This window comes from Arachis hypogaea, chromosome 14 (assembly GCF_003086295.3).
Source record: "Arachis hypogaea cultivar Tifrunner chromosome 14, arahy.Tifrunner.gnm2.J5K5, whole genome shotgun sequence".
Lineage (NCBI taxonomy): Eukaryota > Viridiplantae > Streptophyta > Magnoliopsida > Fabales > Fabaceae > Arachis > Arachis hypogaea.
This window is the reverse complement of record NC_092049.1, coordinates 85,948,893-85,975,421: the sequence shown is the minus strand read 5'-3', so window position 1 is coordinate 85,975,421 and position 26,529 is coordinate 85,948,893. Positions and strand designations below refer to the sequence as shown.

The 26,529-nt window shown below is 41.5% G+C and overlaps 1 protein-coding gene and 1 non-coding gene across 2 annotated transcripts; one reads left to right on the top strand and one right to left on the bottom strand.

The window, feature by feature from the left end:
- Positions 1–16,145: 16,145 nt before the first annotated feature.
- Positions 16,146–19,689, bottom strand: LOC112742718 (uncharacterized). Its single transcript, XM_025791951.1, has 3 exons — positions 19,031–19,689; positions 18,108–18,829; positions 16,146–16,261 (listed from the first exon to the last, which is right to left on the bottom strand). The coding sequence occupies exons 1-3, from the start codon at positions 19,687–19,689 to the stop codon at positions 16,146–16,148; spliced, it is 1,497 nt and encodes a 498-aa protein (XP_025647736.1).
- Positions 19,412–19,515, top strand: LOC112746619 (small nucleolar RNA R71). The gene has a single exon (XR_003174491.1). It is a non-coding gene; the product is annotated as a small nucleolar RNA R71 (small nucleolar RNA).
- Positions 19,690–26,529: the final 6,840 nt, after the last annotated feature.

The window sequence follows — 26,529 nt, the reverse complement described above, 5'->3', positions numbered from 1 at the left end:
AACAAGTTATAAAAGTAATCCCTAAAAGAGACCTGACAAAGGTCCAAGAAAGAGGATTACAAAATAACTCGGAAAAGAACGACGTAAAGAAGTCAACCTCCTACAAACAACAAGTTATAAAAGTAATCCCTGAAAGAGACCTGACAAAGGTCCAAGAAAGAGGATTACAAAATAACTCGGAAAAGAACGACGCAAAGAAGTCGGTGTCCCATAAATAAGTTATAAAAGTAGTCCCTGAAAGAGACCTGACAAGGATCCAAGAAAGAGGATTACAAAAATAACTAGAAAGCGGACCAACGTGAAGAAATCGGTTACGGAGTGCTAGAAATAAATACAAGTAAAAGTGAGAAAATCGAAATACAAGTTGGACCCACATATCCACAACCTTAAAGGATTCAAGCTACAAGCAAATAAGTACAAGGCAATCCAAAGAGGCCGAGCAGCAAGGCTCTAACACTCTCAAAACCCAAAAAGGTGTCAAGACAAGTGCAAACAAGCATAATATAAAATAACAAGCTTCAGGGTCAGGCCCAAAAAGCTTGAAAGCTACTTGTTGTTTTTTCAAAATTAAAAGTTGCTAAACAAGCAACCAAAAGGAGTATCAACAGTCAGCATAATATTCAAGACTACAAAATAAAGAGTTTAAAAGCCCACAAGTCGGGCTATCCACACAAATATCCAAGAAAATTCAGCTAAGACTAGAAGACTTCTCGGCAGCATCAGTCTGAGGTGAAGGAGGGCGAGCCTGAAGAGGCACTGCATCCACCGTACCATCGTCCCTATTCAGAATTTGACAATCGCGATCTAACTCCGGACGAACGATCCCAGCGGGAGGAGCTATAGAAGTCAACACTTTAGCACCAGGCACAGGGGGAGACCCGACGTCATCATCATCCTGGTCGTCCGGGACAATCTTACCATCCCTTACAACGTTGTCCAAGATGAAGAGAGTAAGGTCAACCTCAGGAGCAAGAACTTGAACCTGCTCCTTTAAATTATCATAAGCAGCATTTACGCTTCCGACAAGATGACCTTCGAGCTCGGAGTAGTCAACTCGGGCAGACTCCAACTCCTCCCTCAGATGTATTACTTCCCGATAAGATGTGACGTAACTGTCCTTATGCCTCAAAGTAGTGTCCTCGGCCAACCTCACAGAGGCCGCCAGGGCAAGAGAGCTAGCCTTCTCGTTCTCCAGATCCTTCTCCAGTTTGGCTACTTTCACCTCAAGCTCCTCCTTCAAGCCCTTCATCTTATCAAACTCTTGTTTGGCCTCCTCCATGAAGGCTTTGGTGGCATGAAGAGGAAGATTTTGAGCAGTCCGATACAGGGCAGCCCCCATATAGGCCATCTTGATGCTACTCCGAGTTATGAAGTCCAAATGGTGAAGGAGAGAGGCATCATCAGTAGGGACGACACCATAAGGACCGATCTGCTGGTCAACAAACTCCACCGCATCAAAGTCAGGAGCGTCAAGGTTAAAAGGCTCAATTGTTTTTTATTTTTTGTTGGGAGGAGCACCAGAAGTAGCAACAGAAGCCTGTGGAGGGTCAGCCAGATGAACTCGAGGAGTGGAGATCACCTTCTTCGGCCCAGGAGAACTCGGCACGGGCGGCTTCATTGGAACTTGAGAAGATCCCTCTCCTGCCACCTTGGCCGAGATATTTTGAGCAGCAGCAGCCTTCTTTGCCTTTTTGTAGGCCTTCATAGAATCATTGTTTTTTGACATCTCTGAAAATACAGAATCAACCATAGTGATGAGTTACAATCCAGAAGAAGCAAAACTAAGAAACAAGGGACGCTCCCCCTCGACCGAAGTAGGAAAACAAACCCTCTCATCAGAGTCAGGCACTACAAGCTCATAATCCCTCTTCCGGGCGCTGCTACCACAAATCCTATGACGTTTCCTCAGCTCTACACAAAAATCAGTGTCCACCACAGAGACACACATCAAGACAAGGGAGTCCAACCAATCAGACATCCCCTTGGAAACTTTAGAAGACATCTCTACAATGTTATTGCGAGAAGACATGAGGCCAACTAATCCTACAATAAGAAAAGAAGATGGGATTACTAAAAAACATCTCGGACGAGGGGTAAAATAACTCGACTAATATACAGAAGAACAAACAGATAAGAAAAACCCCAAGACTCAAACCAAAGTTCTGGGGCATCCTTTGGAGGCAGTAACAAAGCAAGGTTTCAGGAAAAATCCACAGTTTACGTCCCGGCATCTCTCAAATAAGAAAAGACTCCAAATAACGGACATTTCGGAAAAGAAAGTCAGAACACAAAAAGTCACTATCTTTTTACAGTCTATCAGCAAAAAGCATCACCAAACATCAAAAAATGCCAAGCGAAAATCGTCAAAGGCGCAACCTTTTCTCAAAATCAAACAAAAACTAAAACAAATATCGCAGCATACAGGGAAAGCTATCAACAGGGCAAAAAATCAAGGAGCAATCTTCGATTAAGTGAGTAAAGATACAGTTTTTCTGGGTATCAGACAGAAGCGACAGTAGAACATGCAAAGCCCTATAAGCATCAAACAACAGGAAAGGCGAAAAGGTTCATGCAAAGGACGAAGAAACTCTCAGAACACACATTACAACAGCAAGCAGGTGCGACAAAAAAAGAAGGATCCAAACTTTCTCTAAGCAAAATCAAAACTTCACCACAAAACTAAAGACAAAGCAACAAAGACGAGAAGAAATTACAAATGGAACCAACATGGAAAAAAGTAGAGCCTCAGAAGGGTTGCAAATGGAAAGACGGAATTGCCGGATCACTAAATGACGCCACAAAGGCAAAATGTAGGCGAAAAGCAGAAGGTGAGAGAACGAAGGGAGAAGTTACAAAGAAAGATGAAGGAGAGAAACCGTTTTCTGAGTGCAGAAATTCAAAATAAAGCCAAAGGAAACGGGGCAATTAATACCAATTAATGAAGGTATTAAACCCTCGCACGTTCCCAAGAACAAAGCGCTAATATAAAAGCGCGAGCTTCAGAAGAAAAACGTTCCACATTCAAAAAGGTTCTACAAAGGAAGGAATCGACTAAATGCTTGAGTTCGGCTTTACTAGAGAGAAAGGACCGAAGTCAAGGACTCGACCTCAAAAAAGAAGACCGAGCTCAAGCAGGGGCACTGTTCATACCTTGGGTCGAGTTATCCAACCTGGGATGATGGGCGACAAAACGACCGACCTCTTCAGGTCAGACTATCCGACCTCTTCCTAAAAGAGGTCGGCCAAATCGACGGAAAAGCCCAAGAAAGGGCCCAACCCAAGGAATACGACCCAAATCCACAGGCCATCCAAGCCTATAGAGATAAGGGCGGTTCCCTTGTAGATAAGCTGACCTCAACTCAAAGATAAAGATAAGATAAGATAACTAACTTATCTTATCTAGAAAGGTCACTCTACAACCACTATAAATACACTGGAGCACCCAGGTATAACTCATACTCTGATTCTACAATAAACCTGCTTAATACCCGTGCTAACTTAAGCATCGGAGTCTTTTGCAGGTACCCCCCACCCTCTGGTGACCAAGGATCAGAAGCGAAGCCAGTCCAACAAGTCGGACACAATAGCTCCGGCCGCCACAGACAGCCGGACACGTTATTTCCGACCAGTACAGAAGATCTCATCCGAGATCGGCCTACAGTTTCAGGTAACCCTCGGAACACTTTCCCATCATGATCTTTGGTCTTTTTATTTTAAGCATGAGGACATGCTTGGTTTAAGTGTGGGGAGATTTGATAAACCCCAATTTTGTGGTTTATCTTGTGCTTATTTTGGGGGATTTTATCAATATTTCTCACACTTATTCGCAAGAAGTGCATGGTTTTGTGTTCACTTCCCACTTATCTTGTGCCATATTTTAATCCTCTTCTATTGCCATTCGATGCCGTGATGTATTTGTTGAGTAATTTCAGGAATTATAGGGTAGGAATGACTTAGAAGAGAGGGAAAAAGCATGTACAAAGAGGGAGGAACATGAAGAATTGAAATCTTGGGAAAAGTAGCATCGGCGCTCCCGCGCACTCCACGCGGACGCGTGGATGGGATTGGCTGGAAGCGGCGCGCAAGGATGGACGCATCCGCGCAGATCAGAAGATTCCTATCGACGCGCACGTGCACTTGGCACGCACGCGTGGGAAGCTGCACGTGACCTCATTAAAGGAAATCGTGCCTGGCGATTTTCGAGGCTCATCAGGCCCAATTTCAAGGAGTTTCTGCATGGAAAAGACCCAAGGATGCTAGGGGGAAAGTGGGGATCAATCATTTTTACACTAAAACATAATTTTAGCTTTTTTTTGGTTGTTTGGTTATTCTAGAGAGAGAAACCCTTGTTCCTCTCTAGATCTAGTTTTAATTTGATCTTTCCTTGTTGATTTATGAATTGGATCTTGTTAATTACTAGTTTTAATTATTCAATTTGAATTCCTTGTTACAATTTTGCTTATATCTAGTGATAGTTTTATGAATTCTTGTCAATTGTCATTTTATACCCATTTCATGAATGTTGTGAATCTTGACTTGTTGATGTTACATTGATGATTTCTATGTTTAATCTTGTTGTTTGGATGATTGTATGTTAATAATTGTTAGTGGGTACTTGTAGATTTTAATTTAATTGCTATTTTAAACATGTCTTTTGTTAATGCTTACCAAGTGTTCGATGAATTGTTTACTTTGATTATGGAGTAGTCTTCTTTACTCTTAGCCTAGGTTAAGGGAATTGGATAAACTTGAGTCATTGGGTCTAATGGATTTGATGATTTGGGAGCCCTTGGTGGTCAATTTGATACTCATTGACACCAACCCACTACTAATCCAATTAGTAGGTAGGTTGGGACTTATGGGTTGATGTGATCAAAGCCATTTGACATACTTCAAGTCTAGGAGTAGATATCACGTACTTAAGACTTTGAGGGTAGACTTAATGAGCTTGGTTCCTCATAATTGTCAAGATACGGTTGTTAGACAAGGATCGTGACCCCAATTCCCATGCCTAGCCAAGAGTTGCTTTTATTATTCATATTTGAAAACCAATTTTCCCAAATTATTTGCTTTAGTTACAGTTACTTGCTTGATTTATAATAGAATTAAGTGGAATGTTGCTTGTTCATTGGAATTGCTCATGTTTTGCTTAGATAGTTGAATTAGTTTGTTGCAATTTAAGATTACTTGCTTGTTAGGATTCCCATTTATTTTCATGCTCATAACTCACAACCCCGGATTTCTAACCAATGTTGAAGCACATGTTTGCCCATTCCTTGTGAGACGACCCGAGGTTTGAATACTTCGGTTAATTCTATTGGGGTTGAACTTGTGACAACCAAATCCCTCTCTAAATTTGACCCCCGAGGATTGTTGTTGGTAGAGCTATACTTGCAACGTGGTTTTATTGGAGAAAATCTTTACCAATACACCCTTGGGAGCCTGTCAATGTGCTCAAGGTGACTCAAGTGGTCTACCACTAGATTCTGGTTACCACTCATATCCTTAATTTCTAAATCAAATTCTTGCAGCAGCAGTATCTAACGTATTAGCCTTGGTTTGGACTCCTTTTTTGCTAGTAAATATTTTAGAGCTACGTCGTTTGAGTACACTACTACCTTAGTACCAAGTAAATAGGCTCAGAATTTATCCAGAGCAAAAACAATAGCAAGAAGCTCTTTTTCAGTAGTAGTGTAATTAGATTGAGCAGCATCTAAAGTTTTAGATGCATAAGTGATTACAAAAGGGTCCTTACCTTCGCGCTGAGCCAGCGCTGCTCCTACTGCACGGTTGGAAACATCACATAATTTCAAATGGTTGGCTCCAGTCTGGTCCTCTCACAATTGGAGCTTGAGTCAGGGCAAATGCCTACATACAATCCTCACTGAACTCGAACTCAATTTCCTTCTGTAGCAGTCTGGATAAAGGCAATGCTACCTTACTGAAGTCCTTAAAAAATCTCCTGTAAAAACCTGCATGGCCAAGGAACGAACGGACTTCCCTCACGGAGGAGGGGTAAAGTAAACTGGAAATAACATCTACCTTTGCTGGATCTACAGAAATGCCAGTGTTAGACACAACGTGTCCTAGTACAATTCCTTGTTTTACCATAAAGTGACATTTTTCAAAATTTAATACAAGGTTTGTACTAATGCATCTGTCTAACACTCTAGATAAACTATCTAAGCAAAGGCTAAATGAATCATAATATATGCTAAAATCATCCATAAAAATCTCCATACAGTTCTCAATAAGGTCAGAGAAAAGACTCATCATGCATCTTGAAAAGTGGCTGGTGCATTGCATAAGCCAAAGGGCATTCTCTTATAAGCATAAGTCCCAAAAAGACATGTAAAAGTAGTCTTTTTCTGATCTTCAGGAGCTATATGAATTTGAAAGTAGCCTGTATAACCATCTAAAAAGTAATAATGGGATTTACCTGACAGGCGATCAAGCATCTGATCAATGAATGGCAAGGGATAATGATCCTTGTGAGTGGCTTGGTTGAGACGCCTATAGTCAATGCAAACTCTCCATGAATTCTGCACTCTAGTTGTCAAGAGCTCTCCATGCCCATTTCTTATCATTGTGACTCCAGACTTCTTGGGCACCACTTGTACTGGACTGACCCATTCACTATCTGAGATGGGGTAGATGATATCTGCTTCAAGTAGCCTAGTCACTTCTTTCTTGACAACTTCTAAGATGGTGGGATTCAATCTTCTTTGAGGTTGACGGACAGGCTTCGCTCCCTCTTCTAAGAATATTCTGTGCTCACAAACTTGAGGGCTGATGCCTACTATATCCGACAAGCTCCATCCAATTGCTTTCTTGTGTTTTCTCAGCACACTGAGTAGCTGTTCTTCCTGTTGAGAAGTGAGTTCCCTGGCAATGATAACTGGGAACTTCTGCTTGTCCTCAAGGTAAGCATACTTGAGGTGTGGAGGAAGGGGCTTTAATTCTAATTTCTGCTCATAGCTAGGCTCTGGATCATCCAGGGCTGGTGATAATGGTAAAGTCTTCTCACTGTTTTCAGAAAGTGTTCCCACACTTGGACCTTGCTCCATGTACTTCTCTTCTAATTCTTCCTGGTGAACTTCAGCTACAGTTTCATCAATAATGTCACATTGAAAGATAGAATGATCTTCCGGAGGATGCTTCATAGCTTCATTTAAACTGAAACTCACTGTTCTGCCATCTATGTCAAAGGAGTAAGTTCCTGAGAATGTATCAATCTTGAACTTTGAAGTCTTTAGGAATGGTCTTCCAAGCAGGATTGATGATGGTCTTCCTGAGTCATTAGGGGGAATTTCTAGGATATAGAAGTCAATGGGAAATGTGAGCCCCTTAATCCTCACTAATACATCTTCAGCAATTCCAACTACTGTAATAATGCTTTTATCTGCTAACACAAAACGAGCTGCCGACCTTTTTAAGGGAGGGAGCCTCAAAGTATCATATATGGACAAAGGAATTATACTAACACACGCTCCTAAATCACACATACAGTCAGAAAATATCACACCTCCAATGGTACAGTTAACCATGCATGGACCTGGATCACTACATTTTTCAGGTATACCTCCCATTAAAGCAGATATTGAACTACCTAAAGGAATAGTTTCTAGTTCATTAATTTTATCTTTATGTAGGAGTAAATCCTTTAGAAACTTTCCGTATTTAGGTACCTGTTGAATAATATCAAAAAGGGGAACATTTACCTCAACCTTTTTGAATATTTCTACCATTTTGGGATCAAGTTCCATCTGCTTTCTGGGCTTCCTTGCAAGTTGTGGAAATGGGATAGGATGGGCGCTCCTTGTAGCTTCAACATCCTTTGGTGCTTCATTCTGTGGTTGAGCTTCCTCTTCTTCAACTATGTCTTGTACGTCCTCTTCTTCTTCAGCATCTTCCACATCCACCACATCTTCTACTGGGGCGTGTTCTGGTGGACTTGGCTCCTCATGGTTCCTCTCCTGCAATGTGGTTCTGGACCTCAAAGTGATGGCATTGATACCGCCCTTGGGATTAGGTAAAGGTTGAGAAGGAATTTCACTGGAGCTTGAAGGTTGATGTGTGGAGTTAAGTGATGAATCCATCTAGGAGACGAGAGCTTGTAAGGTGGCAGTCAGACCATTCAAAGAAAAGTTCAGCTGTGCCTACATGTCTTGTTGTACCTGCGCAAGAGAATGGAGCATCTCGTCACTTGATGAGAAATTGGAAATAGTAGTCTGAGGAACCTGTTGTTGGTTGTGTTGGGGTCCTTGGGACTGTCTTAGGTGAGGTGCTCTGTAAGGTTGGTTCTGATTCTGCTGTCCGTTGTTGTTATTGTTATTCCACCTCTGGTTTCCATTATTGTCTCTGCCTCCTCTGTTAAAGTTATCCCTCCACCCATGGTTAGAATTATCTCTCCAACCTTAGTTGGAGTTATCCTGCCATCCATGGTTATAGTTGCCACCTTGGTTGTAGTTGCCACCTTGTTGATTGTAACCTTGATTCGAGCGATCATAGAAGTTGTGAGTGGCTGCCACAGTGTTGTCTTCCTGTTGGAGCTGTGGACATTCATCAGTATAATGACTATAATCAGCACAGATCCCGCATACTCTTTGTGGAACCAACTGTTGGTTTTGTTGTGGTGGGAGAGGCTGAGCTTGTTGTTGATTTAACTCCATCTGCTTCAGTAGATTGGTCATTTCACATATACTCTGTGTGAGAGTAGTAGTTTCAATGCTAGAAGAAACTTCAGCAACAGCCTTAGGATGGTTGCACCTCTGTCTATGATTCCTAGTGGACTCGGCTAAGTCGCTGATCAGCTGCCATGCTTCATCTGCCGTTTTGTACTTTTTCAAAGAACCATTACTAGCACCTTCCAGTGTAGTCTTATCCTAGGGGTTCATGCCTTGAGTGAAGTAGCTGACCAATACTAGTTTATCAATCATGTGATGGGGACATGCGTCCAGGAGATTGTTGAAGCGCTCCCAATATTCGTAGAGAGTCTCGGATTCGCCTTGAATAATCATTGAAATCTCTTTCTGCAATCTATCAGTAACTTCAGCTGGAAAGTATTTTTTCAAAAATTCTCTTCTAAGCATATCCCAGTTAGTAACGGTCGCTTCAGGTTGAGTGTAGTACCATTCCCTCGCCTTTCCCTAAAGAGAAAACGGGAAAGCGATTAACAAAATAGAAGTTTCATTTGCACCATGACGCCTAACAGTAGAACAGGCTGTCTGGAAATCCCTAAGGTGCTTGATAGGCTCTTGAGCAAGTAAGCCATGAAACTTGGGTATCAAGTTGATTAGTGCAGTCTTCAGTTCAAAATTGATGAGATATTTTGGTGGAAAAATAAATTTCTCCCAAAACACACAAATCTAACTGGCAAGTGCACCAGGTCGCATCAAGTAATAAAAACTCACGGGAGTGAGGTCGATCCCACAGGGATTGAAGGATTGAGCAATTTTAGTTTGGTGGTTGATTTATTCAAGCGAATCAAGATTTGGTTGGGTGATTTGTGATTTGCAGAATTTAAATTGCATGAAATTAAAGAGAGCAGGAAATTAAATTGCTGAATCTTAAAGAACAAGAAATTAAATGGCAGAAACTTAGAGTGCAAGAAATGTAAATTGCGGAATCTTAAAGTGCAAGAAATGTAAATGGCTCGAAATGTAAAGGGGATTGGGAGTTGGATTTGCGGAAATTAAACAAAGAAAGGTAAATTGCATCAAACAGAAAAGTAAAAGAGTGTTTGGGTTGAATCGGATCCTGAAGCAGTAAAGTAAATGAACATTAAAAGCAAGAAACAAAATGTAAATTGGGAAATCAGATCTCAGGATCCAGAGACTAGAAAACAAAGTCTAGATCTCAATGCCTTCCTAGATCCAACAAGAACAATCGCAAGGGAATTGTAAATTGCAAGGAAAGTAGATGAAGAGCAATTAACAGAAATTAAATTCAATCAAGCAGTAAATAAAGCAGAGAGATCCAAAGTTGATATTGAAACAGAATTTCTTCAATTCTCCAACCCAAGATCCAAGACAATTGTAATTGAAATTGAAAGCAATAAAACTGAGAGGAAGAGAAGTGAATTCTCCTTCCCCAAGACTAAGAAATTAAAGATCACTCAATATCCAAAGCTCTCCGAAAACTATTATGAAAATTCAAAAAGGAAAGCTCCCCGAAGAACTTGAATTCTATCCTATTTATACACTTTCTTCAAATGATCTTCAAGCCTTGAGTTGGGCCTTTGCTCTTGGTGGAATTGGGTTGAAAGAGGCCTTGGTTGATTGCTCTTGGAGTTTGGAGAAGAACCAAAGTGAACCAAATGAACCGGGTTGGAGTTTTGCAAAAGTTGGAGCAAAAGTTGGAGCAAAAGTTAGGGTCTAACTTTTGGTCCAACTTTTCATATCAGCCAACACAACTTGCTGATACTCACGTTGGTGCAAAAGTTAGGGGTCTAACTTTTGCACCAACGTTGGCCTTCCTTGGTGCACTTGTGGCGCCAACGTTAGCGCAAAAGTTAGGGGCTAACGTTGGCGCAAACTTTTGCTCCTCCCCTTGTAGTTTTCATGTGCTAACGGGGCTAACGTTGGCGCAAACTTTTGGTGCCCAGGGAGTATTTTTCTCATGCCAACGTTAGCCTCAAAGTTAGGGGCTAACGTTGGCGCAAACTTTTGGTGCCCAGGGGTGATTTTCATGTGCCAACGTTAGCCTCAAAGTTAGGGGCTAACGTTGGCGCAAACTTTTGGTACCCAGGGAGTGATTTTCAAGTTCCAACGTTAGCCCAAAAGTTAGGGGCTAACGTTGGGGCTAACTTTTCACCCAAAAGTTTGTGCAAAAGTTTGAGGCTAACTTTAGGTCCAGCTTTTTGCTTCCTGGTTCAATTTCACTTATTCCATTGTCTTCTCTTTACTCCTAGCTATTCCTTCTTGCTTCAACCTTTCTCCAAGCTTTCTTCACCTATCATTAATCAACCAAACACATCAAAGCTATGCTTAAAATCATGAGATATTCATTCTTTCATAATATGTGACAATTATAGTATAAAACCTCATGAAATAGCATGAATTCATACATGGTTGATTAAATCAAAGGAAACATGAAAATCTACCCAATTGGCTTGCTTGTGGCTCAAGAAAGTGCATAATTCTAATGAAAACAAAAGAAAAAGACTAGCTAAAATAGGCTAAGATGACTTGTCATCACAACACCAAACTTAAAGCTTGCTTGTCCTCAAGCAAGAAATAAATTTATGCTCCAAGGTTCTTTCAATTAAGATGGATTGAAGAATAACTTGTAAAGTCCAGTGAGTGAAGTGATCAGGTAAAGTGGGGTGAACTCTAAATCATGTGCTCTTGCAAGGGCTTCAGTGCTTACTAGTCCTCACATATTGGGAGTCTTAGGTCTCAGGATTTTCATCCAAATGGTATCATGGAGATCTCTTTATATGTAATCACCTTGAAGCAGCTTATAGTTTCTGTGCTTTGGCCTCGACTCTAAGTGTCATGTCTCAAAGCGGCTCTTTAGATAAGCTTTCAATCAATACTCCTAAACCAGTTGGTTTTAAGGTATTAGGTGTTAAAGCACCCCTAAGGATTTACTTGCTCAAGCCTCTTTCCTTGACACAGCTCAACCACAAGCATTTACTAGGCTAACAACTCTTTGAGTTTTGTTTCTTCTTTCTTTCTCTGCCTAGTAATTGATGCTCAGAGCCTTGGGCCATGTTCTTTTTGCTTTTGTATTTTCTTTATTTTCTTTTGTTTTGTTTGCTTCTTCTTGGATCAATAAATTTTTGAGAATCTCCACAATACTTCTTTGAACTTCATGTCCTGCCTATGAGCTCCCATGCAAGTTTTCACAAGCATGCAACCTCAATACATAATCATACAACTAGAACCACCACTTCTCCTAATCTTTTGCTTGCCTCAAAATTGTTTAATTCCTCAATCCTTCTTTTTAAAGAACTTTCATGTGATGCAATTCTTGAATCATTGAGTACAAACAAGTTTTGAAGAGAAAAATGTTGTGAATAATCAAGCATCTTGCTTATTGAATTACAGAAAAACTATGCTATGCAGACAGATAATCAGGGAAACTAAACCACTCTCAATCATAGCAGTGTTTGATGTAAGATAATCACTTAACAATACAACCTTTTGGAGTTCGCTTGCTTTCCTTCTTCTCATCATCATCATTGCTGGCCTTTAGGTTCATCTTTTGTTTCTTTGATTGATGATTCTTAATCCTTCCAAAAGCTTGTATAGACCTCTGCAATGATATTGAAAGTTGCTCGTTCCCCAAGCACTTGGAAACAATGGTTAGTCTGGCTGATTTATTTATGGGCTTTTGAACTTACTTTGGTGTGAGAACACCAAACTTAGTACCTTGCCAACGGGTTTCATGCATCAAATTAACCATGTGTAATAACTTTTTTCTTTTCTTCTTCTTTTTCAAAAGCAATAAAACTGAAAACTAGGAAACAGCAGAATAGTTAACTAGTTCATCCAATATGCTTGAAGCCAGCATTATGCAGAAGGTGAGAATGTGTTTTATAATGGGATTTTGGTGAAACACCAAACTTAGAATCCTGCATTCTCCTTTAAATTATTTTGGTGTGCAACACCAAACTTAGCTTCTTGCATTATAGATAGAACTAATTAACCTTTTTATTAAAATAGATATGAAAAGATAGTTACCTCCGGTTGGGTTGCCTCCCAACAAGCGCTCTTTTATTGTCACTAGCTTGACATCCTTCACTCTGTGCTCATGGAAGTTGAGGCTTCTGTTGCCTTAGGTTTCCTCCTCTCGCTATGGGCTTCCTTCCCTCTGTTTCTCTTTCCATAGCCATCTTACTTTCCTCCATGACTCCCTTCTCTTTCAACACAGCATCCTTTTCATGGCTCTTTGGGTTCAGAGTCCCCTCCTTCTCACTCAATTCAGCAAGGTTTTGAACAAGTTGTTCCATCTACCTTTCAAGTCTTCTGAGTGAAGCCTCCTGGTTCTTGCTTATCATCTCTTGATGTTTCTTTATTTCTTCCCGCTCTATTACCATCATTTCTTGAATTTTTATGGACCTCTCCATCAGCATTTCTAGAATATAGATTCTTTGAAAGGTTGGAAGTGGTTGTGGCTGTGTCAATTGTGGTGGTTGATGAAGGTCATTTTGAGCGAATGGTGAGGTAGGACGGGGTTGGAAGTGTGTGTGATTGTTGTTGTGGGGGTGTATTTTAAGTTGGTTTTTGAAGCTGGGACTGTTGCAGTTGAAGTCCCTTTGGTTTTTGGTTTTGGTTCTCAACCCCCCTCCCATTAGAATGAGTTCTCCAAGGTGGATTGTACACATCATTCTGAGGCCTGTGTTGGAGCATGCTAGAGTGATTGCTCGGAGATTGTAGTTGCTCATAACTCTGTTGCTCATGGTTAATGACCCCAAAACTGTGTTCAGCTTGATTACTCCCATATGAGCTTTGAGTCAGGTTGTATGTATGTATTACAGCATGTCTCAACTCAGTGATTTTCCTAGCCATCATGTCCAGTTGTTGTAGAGTTTGCTGATGTATCTGCTTGTTTTGGCTTATTACTGCACGAGCACCTTCAATTTCTTTCTCTTGTGTGAATGGATGCACTTCTGCCTCTGGCTTAACAATTCTTTGTGATGGGTTCAATTTGACTAGGAGCCCATTCATCAGTTCTTCCCATCCGATAATGCTTCCTTGTGGAAAAGCTTCAAACCATTGGGCAACATCATTCATGGCTATGGATAGTTGCTTCGAACTATGGGTTACATTATCATCCAAGGTGGGGATATTACTCTCATGATTGCTAGAATTTGTTGAGTTCCCCTCCATGATCTGCACAGTCACAAAAATTCAAGTGATGATTGAATATTTTCAAGCTCAGAATGTGATTCAGAAGGTTAGCTGGCACAAAGTATCAAACAGTTGATGGACTTGGGAGATTAGTGGCAGAAATTGCTTCTCTTGTGTAAGTAAGAGCATTGCGTAGAGCCAGAAATTTCCCGGAAAACTTCACTTTGTTGCTAAAGCGAAGTTTCAGTCATCTCAGGCAAAAATTCAAACAGTTAGTGGGTTAGTCGAAATTAGAGAAAAATAAAGAGAAAGTGCTTGATCTAGATCACCACCTCACTTAATCATTGTCAATCTAATCAATCCCCGGCAACGGCGCCAAAAACTTGATGAGATATTTTGGTGGAAAAATAAATTTCTCCCAAAACACACAAATCTAACCAGCAAGTGCACCGGGTCGCATCAAGTAATAAAAACTCACGGGAGTGAGGTCGATCCCACAGGGATTGAAGGATTGAGCAATTTTAGTTTGGTGGTTGATTTAGTCAAGTGAATCAAGATTTGGTTGGGTGATTTGTGATTTGCAGAATTTAAATTGCATGAAATTAAAGAGAGCAGGAAATTAAATTGCTGAATCTTAAAGAACAAGAAATTAAATGGCAGAAACTTAGAGTGCAAGAAATGTAAATTGCGGAATCTTAAAGTGCAAGAAATGTAAATGGCTCGAAATGTAAAGGGGATTGGGAGTTGGATTTGCGGAAATTAAACAAAGAAAGGTAAATTGCATCAAACAGAAAAGTAAAAGAGTGTTTGGGTTGAATCGGATCCTGAAGCAGTAAAGTAAATGAACATTAAAAGCAAGAAACAAAATGTAAATTGGGAAATCAGATCTCAGGATCCAGAGACTAGAAAACCAAGTCTAGATCTCAATGCCTTCCTAGATCCAACAAGAACAATCGCAAGGGAATTGTAAATTGCAAGGAAAGTAGATGAAGAGCAATTAACAGAAATTAAATTCAATCAAGCAGTAAATAAAGCAGAGAGATCCAAAGTTGAGATTGAAACAGAATTTCTTCAATTCTCCAACCCAAGATCCAAGACAATTGTAATTGAAATTGAAAGCAATAAAACTGAGAGGAAGAGAAGTGAATTCTCCTTCCCCAAGACTAAGAAATTAAAGATCACTCAATATCCAAAGCTCTCCGAAAACTATTATGAAAATTCAAAAAGGAAAGCTCCCCGAAGAACTTGAATTCTATCCTATTTATACACTTTCTTCAAATGATCTTCAAGCCTTGAGTTGGGCCTTTGCTCTTGGTGGAATTGGGTTGAAAGAGGCCTTGGTTGATTGCTCTTGGAGTTTGGAGAAGAACCAATGTGAACCAAATGAACCGGGTTGGAGTTTTGCAAAGTTGGACCAAAAGTTGGAGCAAAAGTTAGGGTCTAACTTTTGGTCCAACTTTTCATATCGGCCAACACAACTTGCTGATGCTCACGTTGGTGCAAAAGTTAGGGGTCTAACTTTTGCACCAACATTGGCCTTCCTTGGTGCACTTGTGGCACCAACGTTAGCCCAAAAGTTAGGGGCTAACGTTGGCGCAAACTTTTGCTCCTCCCCTTGTAGTTTTCATGTGCCAACGTTAGCCTCAAAGTTAGGGGCTAACGTTGGCGCAAACTTTTGGTGCCCAGGGAGTGTTTTTCTCATGCCAACGTTAGCCTCAAAGTTAGGGGCTAACGTTGGCGCAAACTTTTGGTGCCCAGGGGTGATTTTCATGTGCCAACGTTAGCCTCAAAGTTAGGGCTAACGTTGGCGCAAACTTTTGGTACCCAGGGAGTGATTTTCAAGTTCCAACGTTAGCCCAAAAGTTAGGGGCTAACGTTGGGGCTAACTTTTCACCCAAAAGTTTGTGCAAAAGTTTGAGGCTAACTTTAGGTCCAGCTTTTTGCTTCCTGGTTCAATTTCACTTATTCCATTGTCTTCTCTTTACTCCTAGCTATTCCTTCTTGCTTCAACCTTTCTCCAAGCTTTCTTCACCTATCATTAATCAACCAAACACATCAAAGCTATGCTTAAAATCATGAGATATTTATTCTTTCATAATATGTGACAATTATAGTATAAAACCTCATGAAATAGCATGAATTCATACATGGTTGATTAAATCAAAGGAAACATGAAAATCTACCCAATTGGCTTGCTTGTGGCTCAAGAAAGTGCATAATTCTAATGAAAACAAAAGAAAAAGACTAGCTAAAATAGGCTAAGATGACTTGTCATAAAAAATCTGCAGCCAGATTTGGGTGATGCACTTGATACGGTTGCAGGGTGAAGTCTGGGGCTCCTGCCTCCTAGAGAGTAATCCCCCTAGGTTCTGTCATGTCACCTGCACGTGAATCAACTGAATCAGTAGTAAATGATCTTGTCTCGCTCTCAGATGGTGGTTTAGATTCGCCCTCAAAGGAGACTGGTGAATCGATAATTATCACTTCACCACCCTCAGAGGCTAATCGACATAGAGTTCGTCTAATATATGAAAGAGTTCTTTCAATTTCAGGATCAAATGGGACTAAACTCGGATCAGGCAATGAACGCGTCATTCAATGAGAAAGACATGTAGCTTATGGTAACAGAAATAAAAATAAAATATGCAAATAAAAATAATATATACACTAATTAATAATTTCGCACACTATTGTAACTTCCTCGGCAACGGTGCCAAAAATTGATGCGTGGCAGAAGTTAACCAATTAAGAGATTTCAATTAAGAGAACTGCGTTGCACGTATAGCTCTCAACCAGCTATGATCTGCCTTACCAATTTAAAAAGGGTTGTCATAAATTTTAGAAATAAAAATACTGGGAGTATGAGTCCCAGGTCGTCTCCCAACGAGTTGCAGGAAAGAGTGCTATTTTATTAACTAGGGGTTTTCAGAAAATTTGAGTTTTGATAATGAGTAATTAAAATGATTAAAAATTAAAGCAATAAAAATAAACTAAGAATAATTATTGATACTCTAATTAAAAGGCCTTGACTGGGGGAATAATTAACTAGAATTTCTATCCTTGTTGGGATCTTCTCAAGTGTAGTGTAAAGAGGTTGCTGTTCTCACTTGGTTAACCCTTACTAAGTAAGAGAAAGTATGGTGATTAAACTAACTCTCACCCACAAATCCTAGTCCTCTCCCTTGAGGAGGTCTAGTGTTAGTAGGTATGAAATTAGCTAACAACGTCCAATTTAACCAAGCACTTGAGCATTTCAACTCAAGTGTCTCCTCTTAATCAACCCCCATGTCAAGTAGAATTTCTACTCCATTGACATGGAATTAATAATCATAAAAATATAAGAAGACATAATTAAATAAAATAAAATGGAGAATTAAAATTAATTAAAATAAAAATAACTCTATATATTAATAAATTCAAAATGCAACATAATTATCTGAACAGAGTCAATGAATAACTAATTAAAAATAAGGGAATAAGGAAACAAACTAAAGTAATGTTTTCAACGGAGGTAATAACTCTCAGCATCTAAAATCCAAGCAAAAGCATAAACTATCAATGTAATGCGAATCTAAAAATTCAAATCTGAAACTGAAGTAATCCTAATGTGATGAATCTGAATGTGTGTGGATGCGTAATGAGTTTCTGCATGTTCCCTCACTTTATTCTATTTTCTGGGCCGAAAATTAGGTTAAAACGCGGGCCGCAATTGTCTCTAGCGTATTTTGTAATTTCTGCAGATCGCGCAGGTCACGCGTACGCGTCGTCCACGCGTTCGCGTCATTCAGCGATTTTTCTTGTCACGCGTTCGCATCATTCGTGCAGACTCCAATCCACGCGTTTGCGTCAGGCACGCGTTTGTGTCAGGCACGCGTTTGCGTCAGGTTCGCGTTCGCGTCGCTTCGATTTCTCTATTTCGCGCGTTCGCGTGAGCCATGTGCTCGTGTCAGTGTTCGCTAGTCATCTACTTATTTTCTTGTGTTCCTTCCATTTTTACAAGCTTCCTCTCCATTCTGTAAGCTATTCCTGCCCTATGAGGTCTGAAACACTTAACACACGGATCACGGCATCGAATGGTATAAAGGAGAATAAAAATACATAATTAAAAGGTCTCTAGGAAGCAAGTTTTCAATCATGGACAATTTTTGCGAAGGAATTGTATATACATGAAAATTATATGAATAAGTGGGTGAAGACTTGATAAAACCACACAATTAAACATAATATAACTCATAAAATAATGGTTTATCACTCCTAGATCACAAAATCCTCTGCCAATTTTTGTTTCTCCTATGACACAGGGAATACGAAAGCTCCTTGGATCTTTTCTTTTCAGGTGTACGTCCTTCTGAATGAGAGCACTGCATTCCTTGTTCATCACCACTATTTGGCCACCTTTCAGGTTGCTCTTCCTGGCTAGTAGCTCCTTCATCCAGTTGATACAAGTAGGCATCTGTTTAAGGATTTTGAGGTAGGGAATGTTGACACTGAGAGATGCAAACATGTCTAGGAATCTTGAATATGACTTTTCTTTCTCCCCTCCCTTGAGTCTCTGGGGAAACGGTGCCTTTGGCACATAAGGCTTCAAAGTTTCCTTCCTTGTTGAGTCTTTTCCCTGTACAGATCCAGTTCCTTGTTCTTTTTTCTCCATATTGCTCCGGGGGCTTCCTTGGTTGTGCTCTGTTGGTTCGCTGGTGTCTTCTTCCAGTATTTCTTCATTTGCAAGAGTCACTGCCTTACACTCTTCCCATCTCACCTTCTTCATTTCCTCTCTTAGATTCTTCTCAGTGTCACTAGGGAAACTATCAGTGAGCTTCGGAATCCACTGTGAAAGATGTCCTACTTGAGCTTCAAGATTCTTAAGAACCTCCCCTCGGCTTTTCATATTACCTCTCTCTTCTTCTTGGAATTTCTTGATGTCCTCACACTCTTTGTAAAGGTTTGCAAGCATAGCTCCCATCCTGGTCATTCTATCATCATCATGTGGTGGTGGTTGGTTGAAATTGGGGTGTTGAGAGTGGTTTTTATGGCTTTGGTATGGTGGATGTGAATAAGTGTTTTGTGTGGTCTGGTATGGTTTTTGGTTAGAGTTTTGGTGAGTGGAGTTGTTGTACTGGGGTGGATTGTATGGTCTGTGGTCTTGGCCTTGGTTTTTTTGGTTCCCCCACCCAAAGTTTGGGTGATTTCTCCAACCAGGATTATAAGTTTTAGAGTATGGATCATTGGCTTGCCTAGATGAGTTTCCAAGGTACTTAGCTTCCTCCCAGTTAGGTCTTTCTTCTGTCTCTAATTCTTCTTGAGGTAATGATTGAGTATGGATAGCTGCAGCCTGGTTCTTCTCCATTTGCTTGGTCAATTCGGCAAATTTCTTGGTGATCATCTTGTTCTGAGCCAGGATTGTATCCATTTGATTCAATTCCAAGACTCCCCTATTGTTGCTTCTATCAGAGGCATAAAAATACTCATTGTCAGCCACTGTCTCTATAACACCAATGGCCTCGTCAATGTTCTTCTTCTTGTTTAGGGAACCTCTAGATGAGTGATCTACAGCTTTCCTTGATTCATAATTCAGCCCTTCATAAAAAGTGTGAATTTGCACCCACTCATTAAACATGTCAAGGGGGCATTTCTTTGTCAAATCCTTGAATCTCTCCCAGGCTTCATAAAGAGTTTTACCATCCTGCTGTCTGAATGTTTGCACCTTAATTCTCAGCCTGTTCACTCTTTGTGGCGGGTAGAACCTCGTCAAGAATCTGCTCATTACATCTTCCCAGGTTGTCAAGCTTTCCTTCGGGAATGACTCCAACCATTTTGATGCCTTGTCCCTCAAGGAAAATTGAAACAATAACAATCTATAGGTGTCAGGATGAACACCATTAGATTTAACCATGTCATATATCCTTTGGAATTTAGTGAGATGATCATTAGGATCTTCTTGGGCACTTCCTCCAAAAGAACAGTTGTTTTGGACAAGAGTTATGAGCTAAGGCTTCAATTCAAAGTTGTTAGCATGGATAGTTGGCCTCTCAATGCTGCTACCACAATTTCCTAGATTTCGATTGATGTACGATCCCAGGACTCTTCTCTCTTGTCCAGCTGGGTTAGCTCCACCTCTTCTGGCATGGTTATTCACCTCTTCTTCATGATGGTTTTTCATATCCTCCTCCATGGTTATATCAAAGTATTCCTCTTCTTCTTCAGCACCAACAACCCTCTTTCCTCCTCCATGGTTATTTCTCGTCTTCCCAACATCCTGCTGGCTGAGTCGACCGACCTCTTCAGGTCAGAACTACCCGACCTCTTCTCAAAGAGTTCAGCCAAATCACCAGGAAAGCCCAAAAAGGGCCCAAACAAGAGGAACACGACCCGATTCCAAAGGCAGTCCAAGCCAGGAAAGATAAAGGCGGTTCCCTTAGAAGATAAGATGACTTCACTCAAAGATAAGATAAGATAACTATCTCATCTCCAGGAAAGATCGCTCTACAACATTATAAATACACTAGAGTACCCAAGTATAACTCATACTCTGATTCTACTAAAAACTTGCATAATACCCTTGCTAACTTAAGCATCGGAGTCCCTTGCAGGTACCACCACCCTCCAGTGACGAAGGATCAGTAACATCACCCAGTCCAACAAATCGGACACGGTGGCTCCGGCCACTACCATCAAGTCAGACACAACCGCTCCAACCAGTACGGAAGATCTCGTCCGAGATCGACCTACAGTTTCAGGTAACCCTTGGAACATTGGCGCCATTGCCGGAGACCTGGAAGTCATCCCATCATCATGGCGGACAACCTTGACAACTACCACAATTCTGATTTGGAGAACAGAATGCCACATAAAAAGACGGACGTCACACCAAATGATACTTCTCAGCCTAACAAAGACAAGAATTCGCCAAGCACAGGAGTCATGGAGGTGCTTCAAGCTCAATAAGATCACCTCAAATAGCTCGAAAAAGAGGTCGAATATCAACTGGAAGCCGAAAGAGACCTACGAAGGGAAACTAGGCGACGCCGAGAAGTAGAGGACAAGCTCCTAAAGCTTGAAGCCGATCTCAAAACTAAGGATACCCGATCCAGTCATGAAGATAGCCCCAGCAAGGATCAAGACCCATTTACCAAAGAAATCATGAAGGCCAAAATCCCAAAAGACTTCAAAGCCCCTGACATGACTCCGTACGACGGCACATCGGATCCCAGCCATCATCTCGGCAATTTCAGGAGTAGAATGTATCTCAGACGCCTCTGACGCCATTCGATGCAAAGCTTTCCCAACAACCCTGACAAAGACAGCAATTAAATGGTTCGACACTCTGTTCCCCAGATCCATCACAAGTTCCGATGACTTGGCTGAGAAATTTCTTGCCAGATTTTCCATCCAGAAGGACAAAGCCAAACATGCCCTAAGCCTACTAGGGATCAAGCAAGGAGATCGGGAGAGTCTTCACAGCTACATGGAGAGGTTCAACAAAGCTTGCCTGGACATACAAAGCCTACCAACCGAAGCAGCCATTATGGGACTCATCAATGGCCTGCGAGAAGGATCTTTTAGTCACTCTATATTAAAGAAATATCCAACATCTCTGAATGAAGTACAGGAACGAGCTGAGAAGTACATCAACATGGAGGAAAACTCTCGGCTAGGACAAACCACAAAATCCGGATTCTCCTACTCCTCCCAGGATAAGGATAAAGAATCCAAGAAAAAAGAAGATCAATACAGCGAGAAGCCTAAAAATTACAACAATTATACCCCTTTCCGGGTGTCTTTTGTGGATGTTTACCGAGAAGTATGCCATACTGAAAACATCCCGCCACCTCGTCCACTCAAAAGTAAGAAAAGAGGAGGAAATTGGACAGAATACTGTGAATATTACCGAATCTACGGATATCCTACCAATGAATGCTTCGACTTGAAAAATGTTATTGAGAAATTGGTAAGAGAAGGACGACTAGATCGGTATTTAGTCAACAAATCGGATGAGCCTCGAAAAAGAAGAAGGGACGAAGAGAGTGACCACCTCACACCCCAAAGAGACATGTTCACATGATAAATAGAGGATTCGCAGGAGAATGGATCTCAAAATCATCTCACAAAAGGCACCTCAAGGAAATATATCATGTCGAAGGAGGAGAAGGATCACCCGACCTCCCTACTATTACTTTCACCCAAGAAGACGCGGCAGGCATCATCCCAGGACATGACGATCCTATGGTCATCACTATCATATTGGCCAATGCAAACCTCCACCGCACATTGGTGGACCAAGGAAACTCGGCAGATATCTTGTTTAAATTTGCCTTCGATAAACTCAGCCTGCAGGAGAAAGAACTAAGAGCATATCCGAACAGCTTGTTTGGATTAGGAGACACCCCAATCCAACCGCTTGGATACATCTCACTACACACAACCTTTGAAAAAGAAATTCGATCAAGGACACTCAACATAGACTACATTGTAGTCAACGTAAGCTCAGCCTACAACGCCCTGATAGGTCGGGAAACATTAAACCAGCTTACAACAGTAGTTTCAACTCCACATCTATGCATGAAATTCCCAACCCTAGAAAGGATTGCTACGATAAAAGGAATCAGAAAATAGCGCGACGCTGTTACAATGAAAGTCTGAACCTCAGAGGCAAAGGGGAAAAAATCCATACCATCGAACTCGGCAGAGTTCAAGGAAGGGAAGAACTTCGCCCACAACCCGAGGGCGAAATTGAAGAAGTCCAGATCGGAGATACCCTAGACAAAACAACAAATATTGGGGCAACCCTAAAGAAAGAGATAAAGGAGCCCTTGATACAATTCCTAAGGGACAATGTCGACCTCTTCACATGGACGGCCGCAGACGTGCCGGGCATAGACCCCAAACTAATGTGCCATAAACTGGCAGTATACCCAGGATCTCGGCCAGTACAGCAGAAGCATAGGAAGCTCGGACCGGAAAGATCCCAAGCTGTGGAAGAACAGGTACAAGCTCTACTGGAGGCATGATTCATAAGAGAAGTCAAGTCCCCCCTACGGCTAGGCAACGTTGTCTTGGTAAAAAAGTCAAATGGGAAATGGCGGATGTGCACCGATTACACCGACCTCAACAAAGCTTGCCCAAAAGATCCCTATCCACTCCCAAATATTGATACTCTAGTGGATGCTTCCTCCAGATACAAGTACCTCTCGTTCATGGATGCTTACTCAGGATACAATCAAATCCCAATATATCCACTAAATCAGGAAAAAACTGCATTCCTAACTCCAAGAGCGAACTATTGTTATGTCGTCATGCCATTCGGACTAAAAAACGCAGGGATTACTTACCAAAGATTAATAAACAAAGTCTGCGCAGACCATATCGGGAAACTCAAGGAGGTATATGTAGATGACATGTTGGTAAAAACACAGAGTGAAGAGTCGCTACTATCCGACCTCACCAAAGCGTTCAACACCATAAGAAAGCATGACATGCGACTAAATCCCGCAAAGTGTACCTTTGCAGTAGAAGCCGGCAAGTTCTTGGGTTTCATGCTAACACAACAAGGAATTGAGGCAAACCCGGATAAATGTCGGGCTATACCCAACATGAAAAGCCCAACCTGCGTCAAAGAAGTACAAAAACTCAATGGAAGATTGGCAGCCTTGTCCAGATTTCTAGCCGGATCGGCCATAAGATCTCTCCCCTTTTATGCCACCCTAAGAAAGGAAAAGGGGTTTGAATGAACCACAGAATGCGAGCAAGCTTTCCAGGATTTCAAAAGGTTCCTTGGACAACCACACATTCTCACTCGACCACGGGAAGGGGAAGCACTCATATTATACCTCACAGTGGGAAGTCGGGCAATAGCCTTAGCACTAGTCAGAGAAGACGAAAGTGGGCAACTACCCATCTACTTCATCAGCAAAGCCCTACAAGGGGCCGAATTGAACCATCAAAAGATAGAAAAGTTCACCTACGCCCTCATACTAACTTCCCGACGACTTTGCCCCTATTTTCAAGCTCACACCATCAAAGTTCGGACTAACTAGCCCATGAAAGGCATTCTCTAGAAGACAGACTTAGCAGGAAGAATTCTACAATGGGCAGTCGAGCTATCTGAGTTCGATCTTCAATACGAAGCTCGAATGGCCATCAAGTCCCAATATTTGGCCGACTTCATTGCTGAGTACACTGACACTCCGGGAACTCCCACAGAATGGAATATCTACATAGACAACTCTTCAAACAAAACCGAAAGTGGTGCAGGCGTGATAATAGAAAGTGATCAGGGAACCCAAATTGAACTTTCCCTCAAATTCGGGTTCCCTGCTTCAAACAATCAGGCCGAATATGAGGCATTACTAGCTGGTTTGAAGCTGGCTAAGGAGGTTGGAGCTCAAAAGCTTATCATCTTCAGCGACTCACAAGTAGTCACTTCACAAATAGCAGGGAGCTACCAAGCCAAGGATCCCACCATGAAAAAGTACTTGGACAAAAGTAGGGAACAGCTCGGACATCTTGGGGAATATGAGGTCCACCACATACCTTGGGAACAGAATGCTTGAGTTGATGCACTCTCAAAACTAGCCAGCACCAAACCAGAGGGCAATAATAGAAGCCTCATCCAGGAAATACTACAGAACCCGTCAATCTCAGAAGAAGAAAAGATCCTAACCATAACAGGTCTGGATCAAGGATGGATGACTCCTATAATTAACTACCTCAAAACAGAAACACTCCCTACAGATAAGAAGGAGGCGAAGAGGTTAAAACGGGAGGCACAATACTATACCATCATAAACAATACTCTATACAAGAGAGGGATTTCAACACCCCTGTTAAAATGTGTGCCGACTTCCAACACAAAGGAAGTTTAAGAAGAAGTACATAGTGGCATCTGTGGCAACTATCTCAAAGCACAAGCTCTCGCCAAAAAAGTACTCCGAGCTGGATTCTATTGGCCGACTTTACAAAAAGAAGCAATAAAGTTCGTAAAGACATGTCCACCATGTCAGAAACATGCTAATTTTCACATCGCCCCACCAAAGGAGCTCATCAGCGTAACTTCACCCTAGCCATTTGCAAAATGGGGACTCGACCTCCTTGGGCCCTTCCCTCAAGGATCAAGACAGGTCAAGTTCCTCATCATAGGGGTAGACTACTTTACGAAGTGGATTGAAGCAGAACCCCTAGCTAACACCACTGCTCAAAGAAGTCAAAAATTCCTATACAGAAACATTATCACAAGGTTTGGGGTTCCTTACTCCATTAATACAGACAATGGCACTCAATTCACAGACGCAGGCTTTTAAAAATTGGTGGCCGACATGAAAATAAAATACCGATTCACTTCTGTAGAACATCCCCAGGATAATGGACAGGTAGAAGCCGCCAATAAAGTCATATTAGCCGGGCTAAAACGGAGATTGCAGGATGCAAAGGGAGTCTGGGCTGAAGAACTCTCACAAGTCCTATGGGCATATCGGATAACTCCACACTCCACGACGAGGGAATCACCCTTCCGACTAGCTTACATAATGGAGGCAATGATCCCAGTGGAAGTTGAAGAAGGGTCCCCCAGAACAATCTTCTACAATGAAGAGGCTAATACCTAACTTCAAAAGGAAGAGCTCGACTTACTTCCTGAAATACGAGAAAGAGCTCGGATCAGGGAGGAGGCATTAAAACGTCGAATGGCCTCAAGTTACAATCAAAAGGTAGTACAGCGAATTTTCGCCAATAATGACCTCATCCTAATCCGAAATGACATCAGAACAAGTCGGCCCGGAAAGGGAAAACTGGCGGCTAACTGGAAAGGACCTTACTGAGTCACAGAGGTATTGGGAAAAGGCTACTACAGGGTGTCCGAACTCGAGGGGCGAGAGCTACCAAGGTAATGGCACGCCTGCAACCTAAGAAGGTATTATAGTTAGGAGGTAATAAAGATCTTAGGTCAAGGTGCACTCTTTTTCCTGAAAAGGTTTTTTGACGAGGCATCAAACCAAGATCTATAAACTGCCTGACTTAGAAGGGTAAAACATCCACATGTATATAGTTTTCCGATTTGTCTACTTTCTATTTGGAATGAAATTTTTCAGATTTTTGCTACAAAGCCTCTCTACAGGTCAGCAAAGGTGAAAAACAAATTCATCGCCCGACCACGATGAAAACCGAATTCGATATCGACAAAGGTCGACAAAGTGAAAACCAAATTCACTGCTGGATCAAGACAAAGCTACAGGTCAGTGATGAGCGGATAATTTATACGCTTTTTGACATTGTTTTTAGTATGTTTTTAGTAGGATCTAGTTACTTTTAGGGATGTTTTCATTAGTTTTTATGTTAAATTCACATTTCTGGACTTTACTATGAGTTTGTGTGTTTTTCTGTGATTTCAGGTATTTTCTGGCTGAAATTGAGGGACTTGAGCAGAAATCAGATTCAGAGGTTGAAGAAGGACTGCTGATGCTGTTGGATTCTGACCTCCCTGCACTCAAAGTGGATTTTCTGGAGCTACAGAACTCGAAATGGCGCGCTTCGAATTGCGTTGGAAAGTAGATATCCAGGGCTTTCCAGAAATATATAATAGTCCATACTTTGGCCAAGAATAGACGACGTAAACTGGCGTTCAACGCCAGCTTTCTGCCCAAATCTGGCGTCCAGCGCCAGAAAAGGAGCCAAAACCAGAGTCGAACGCCCAAACTGGCACAAAAGCTGGCGTTCAATTCCAAGAAGGACCTCTACACGT

Excerpts from the sequence above, each read along its gene's own strand:
- LOC112742718 (XM_025791951.1), bottom strand. The coding sequence starts at position 19,689 with ATGGTTAAATCTAATGGTGTTCATCCTGACACCTATAGATTGTTATTG. Across the intron at positions 18,830-19,030 it reads TACCTTGGAAACTCATCTAG|CCATAAAAACCACTCTCAAC; the intron begins GCAAGCCAATGA and ends ACCATACCAAAG. Across the intron at positions 16,262-18,107 it reads AAAAGATCCAAGGAGCTTTC|TCTCCTTTGAGGGCGAATCT; the intron begins GTATTCCCTGTG and ends TCGATTCACCAG.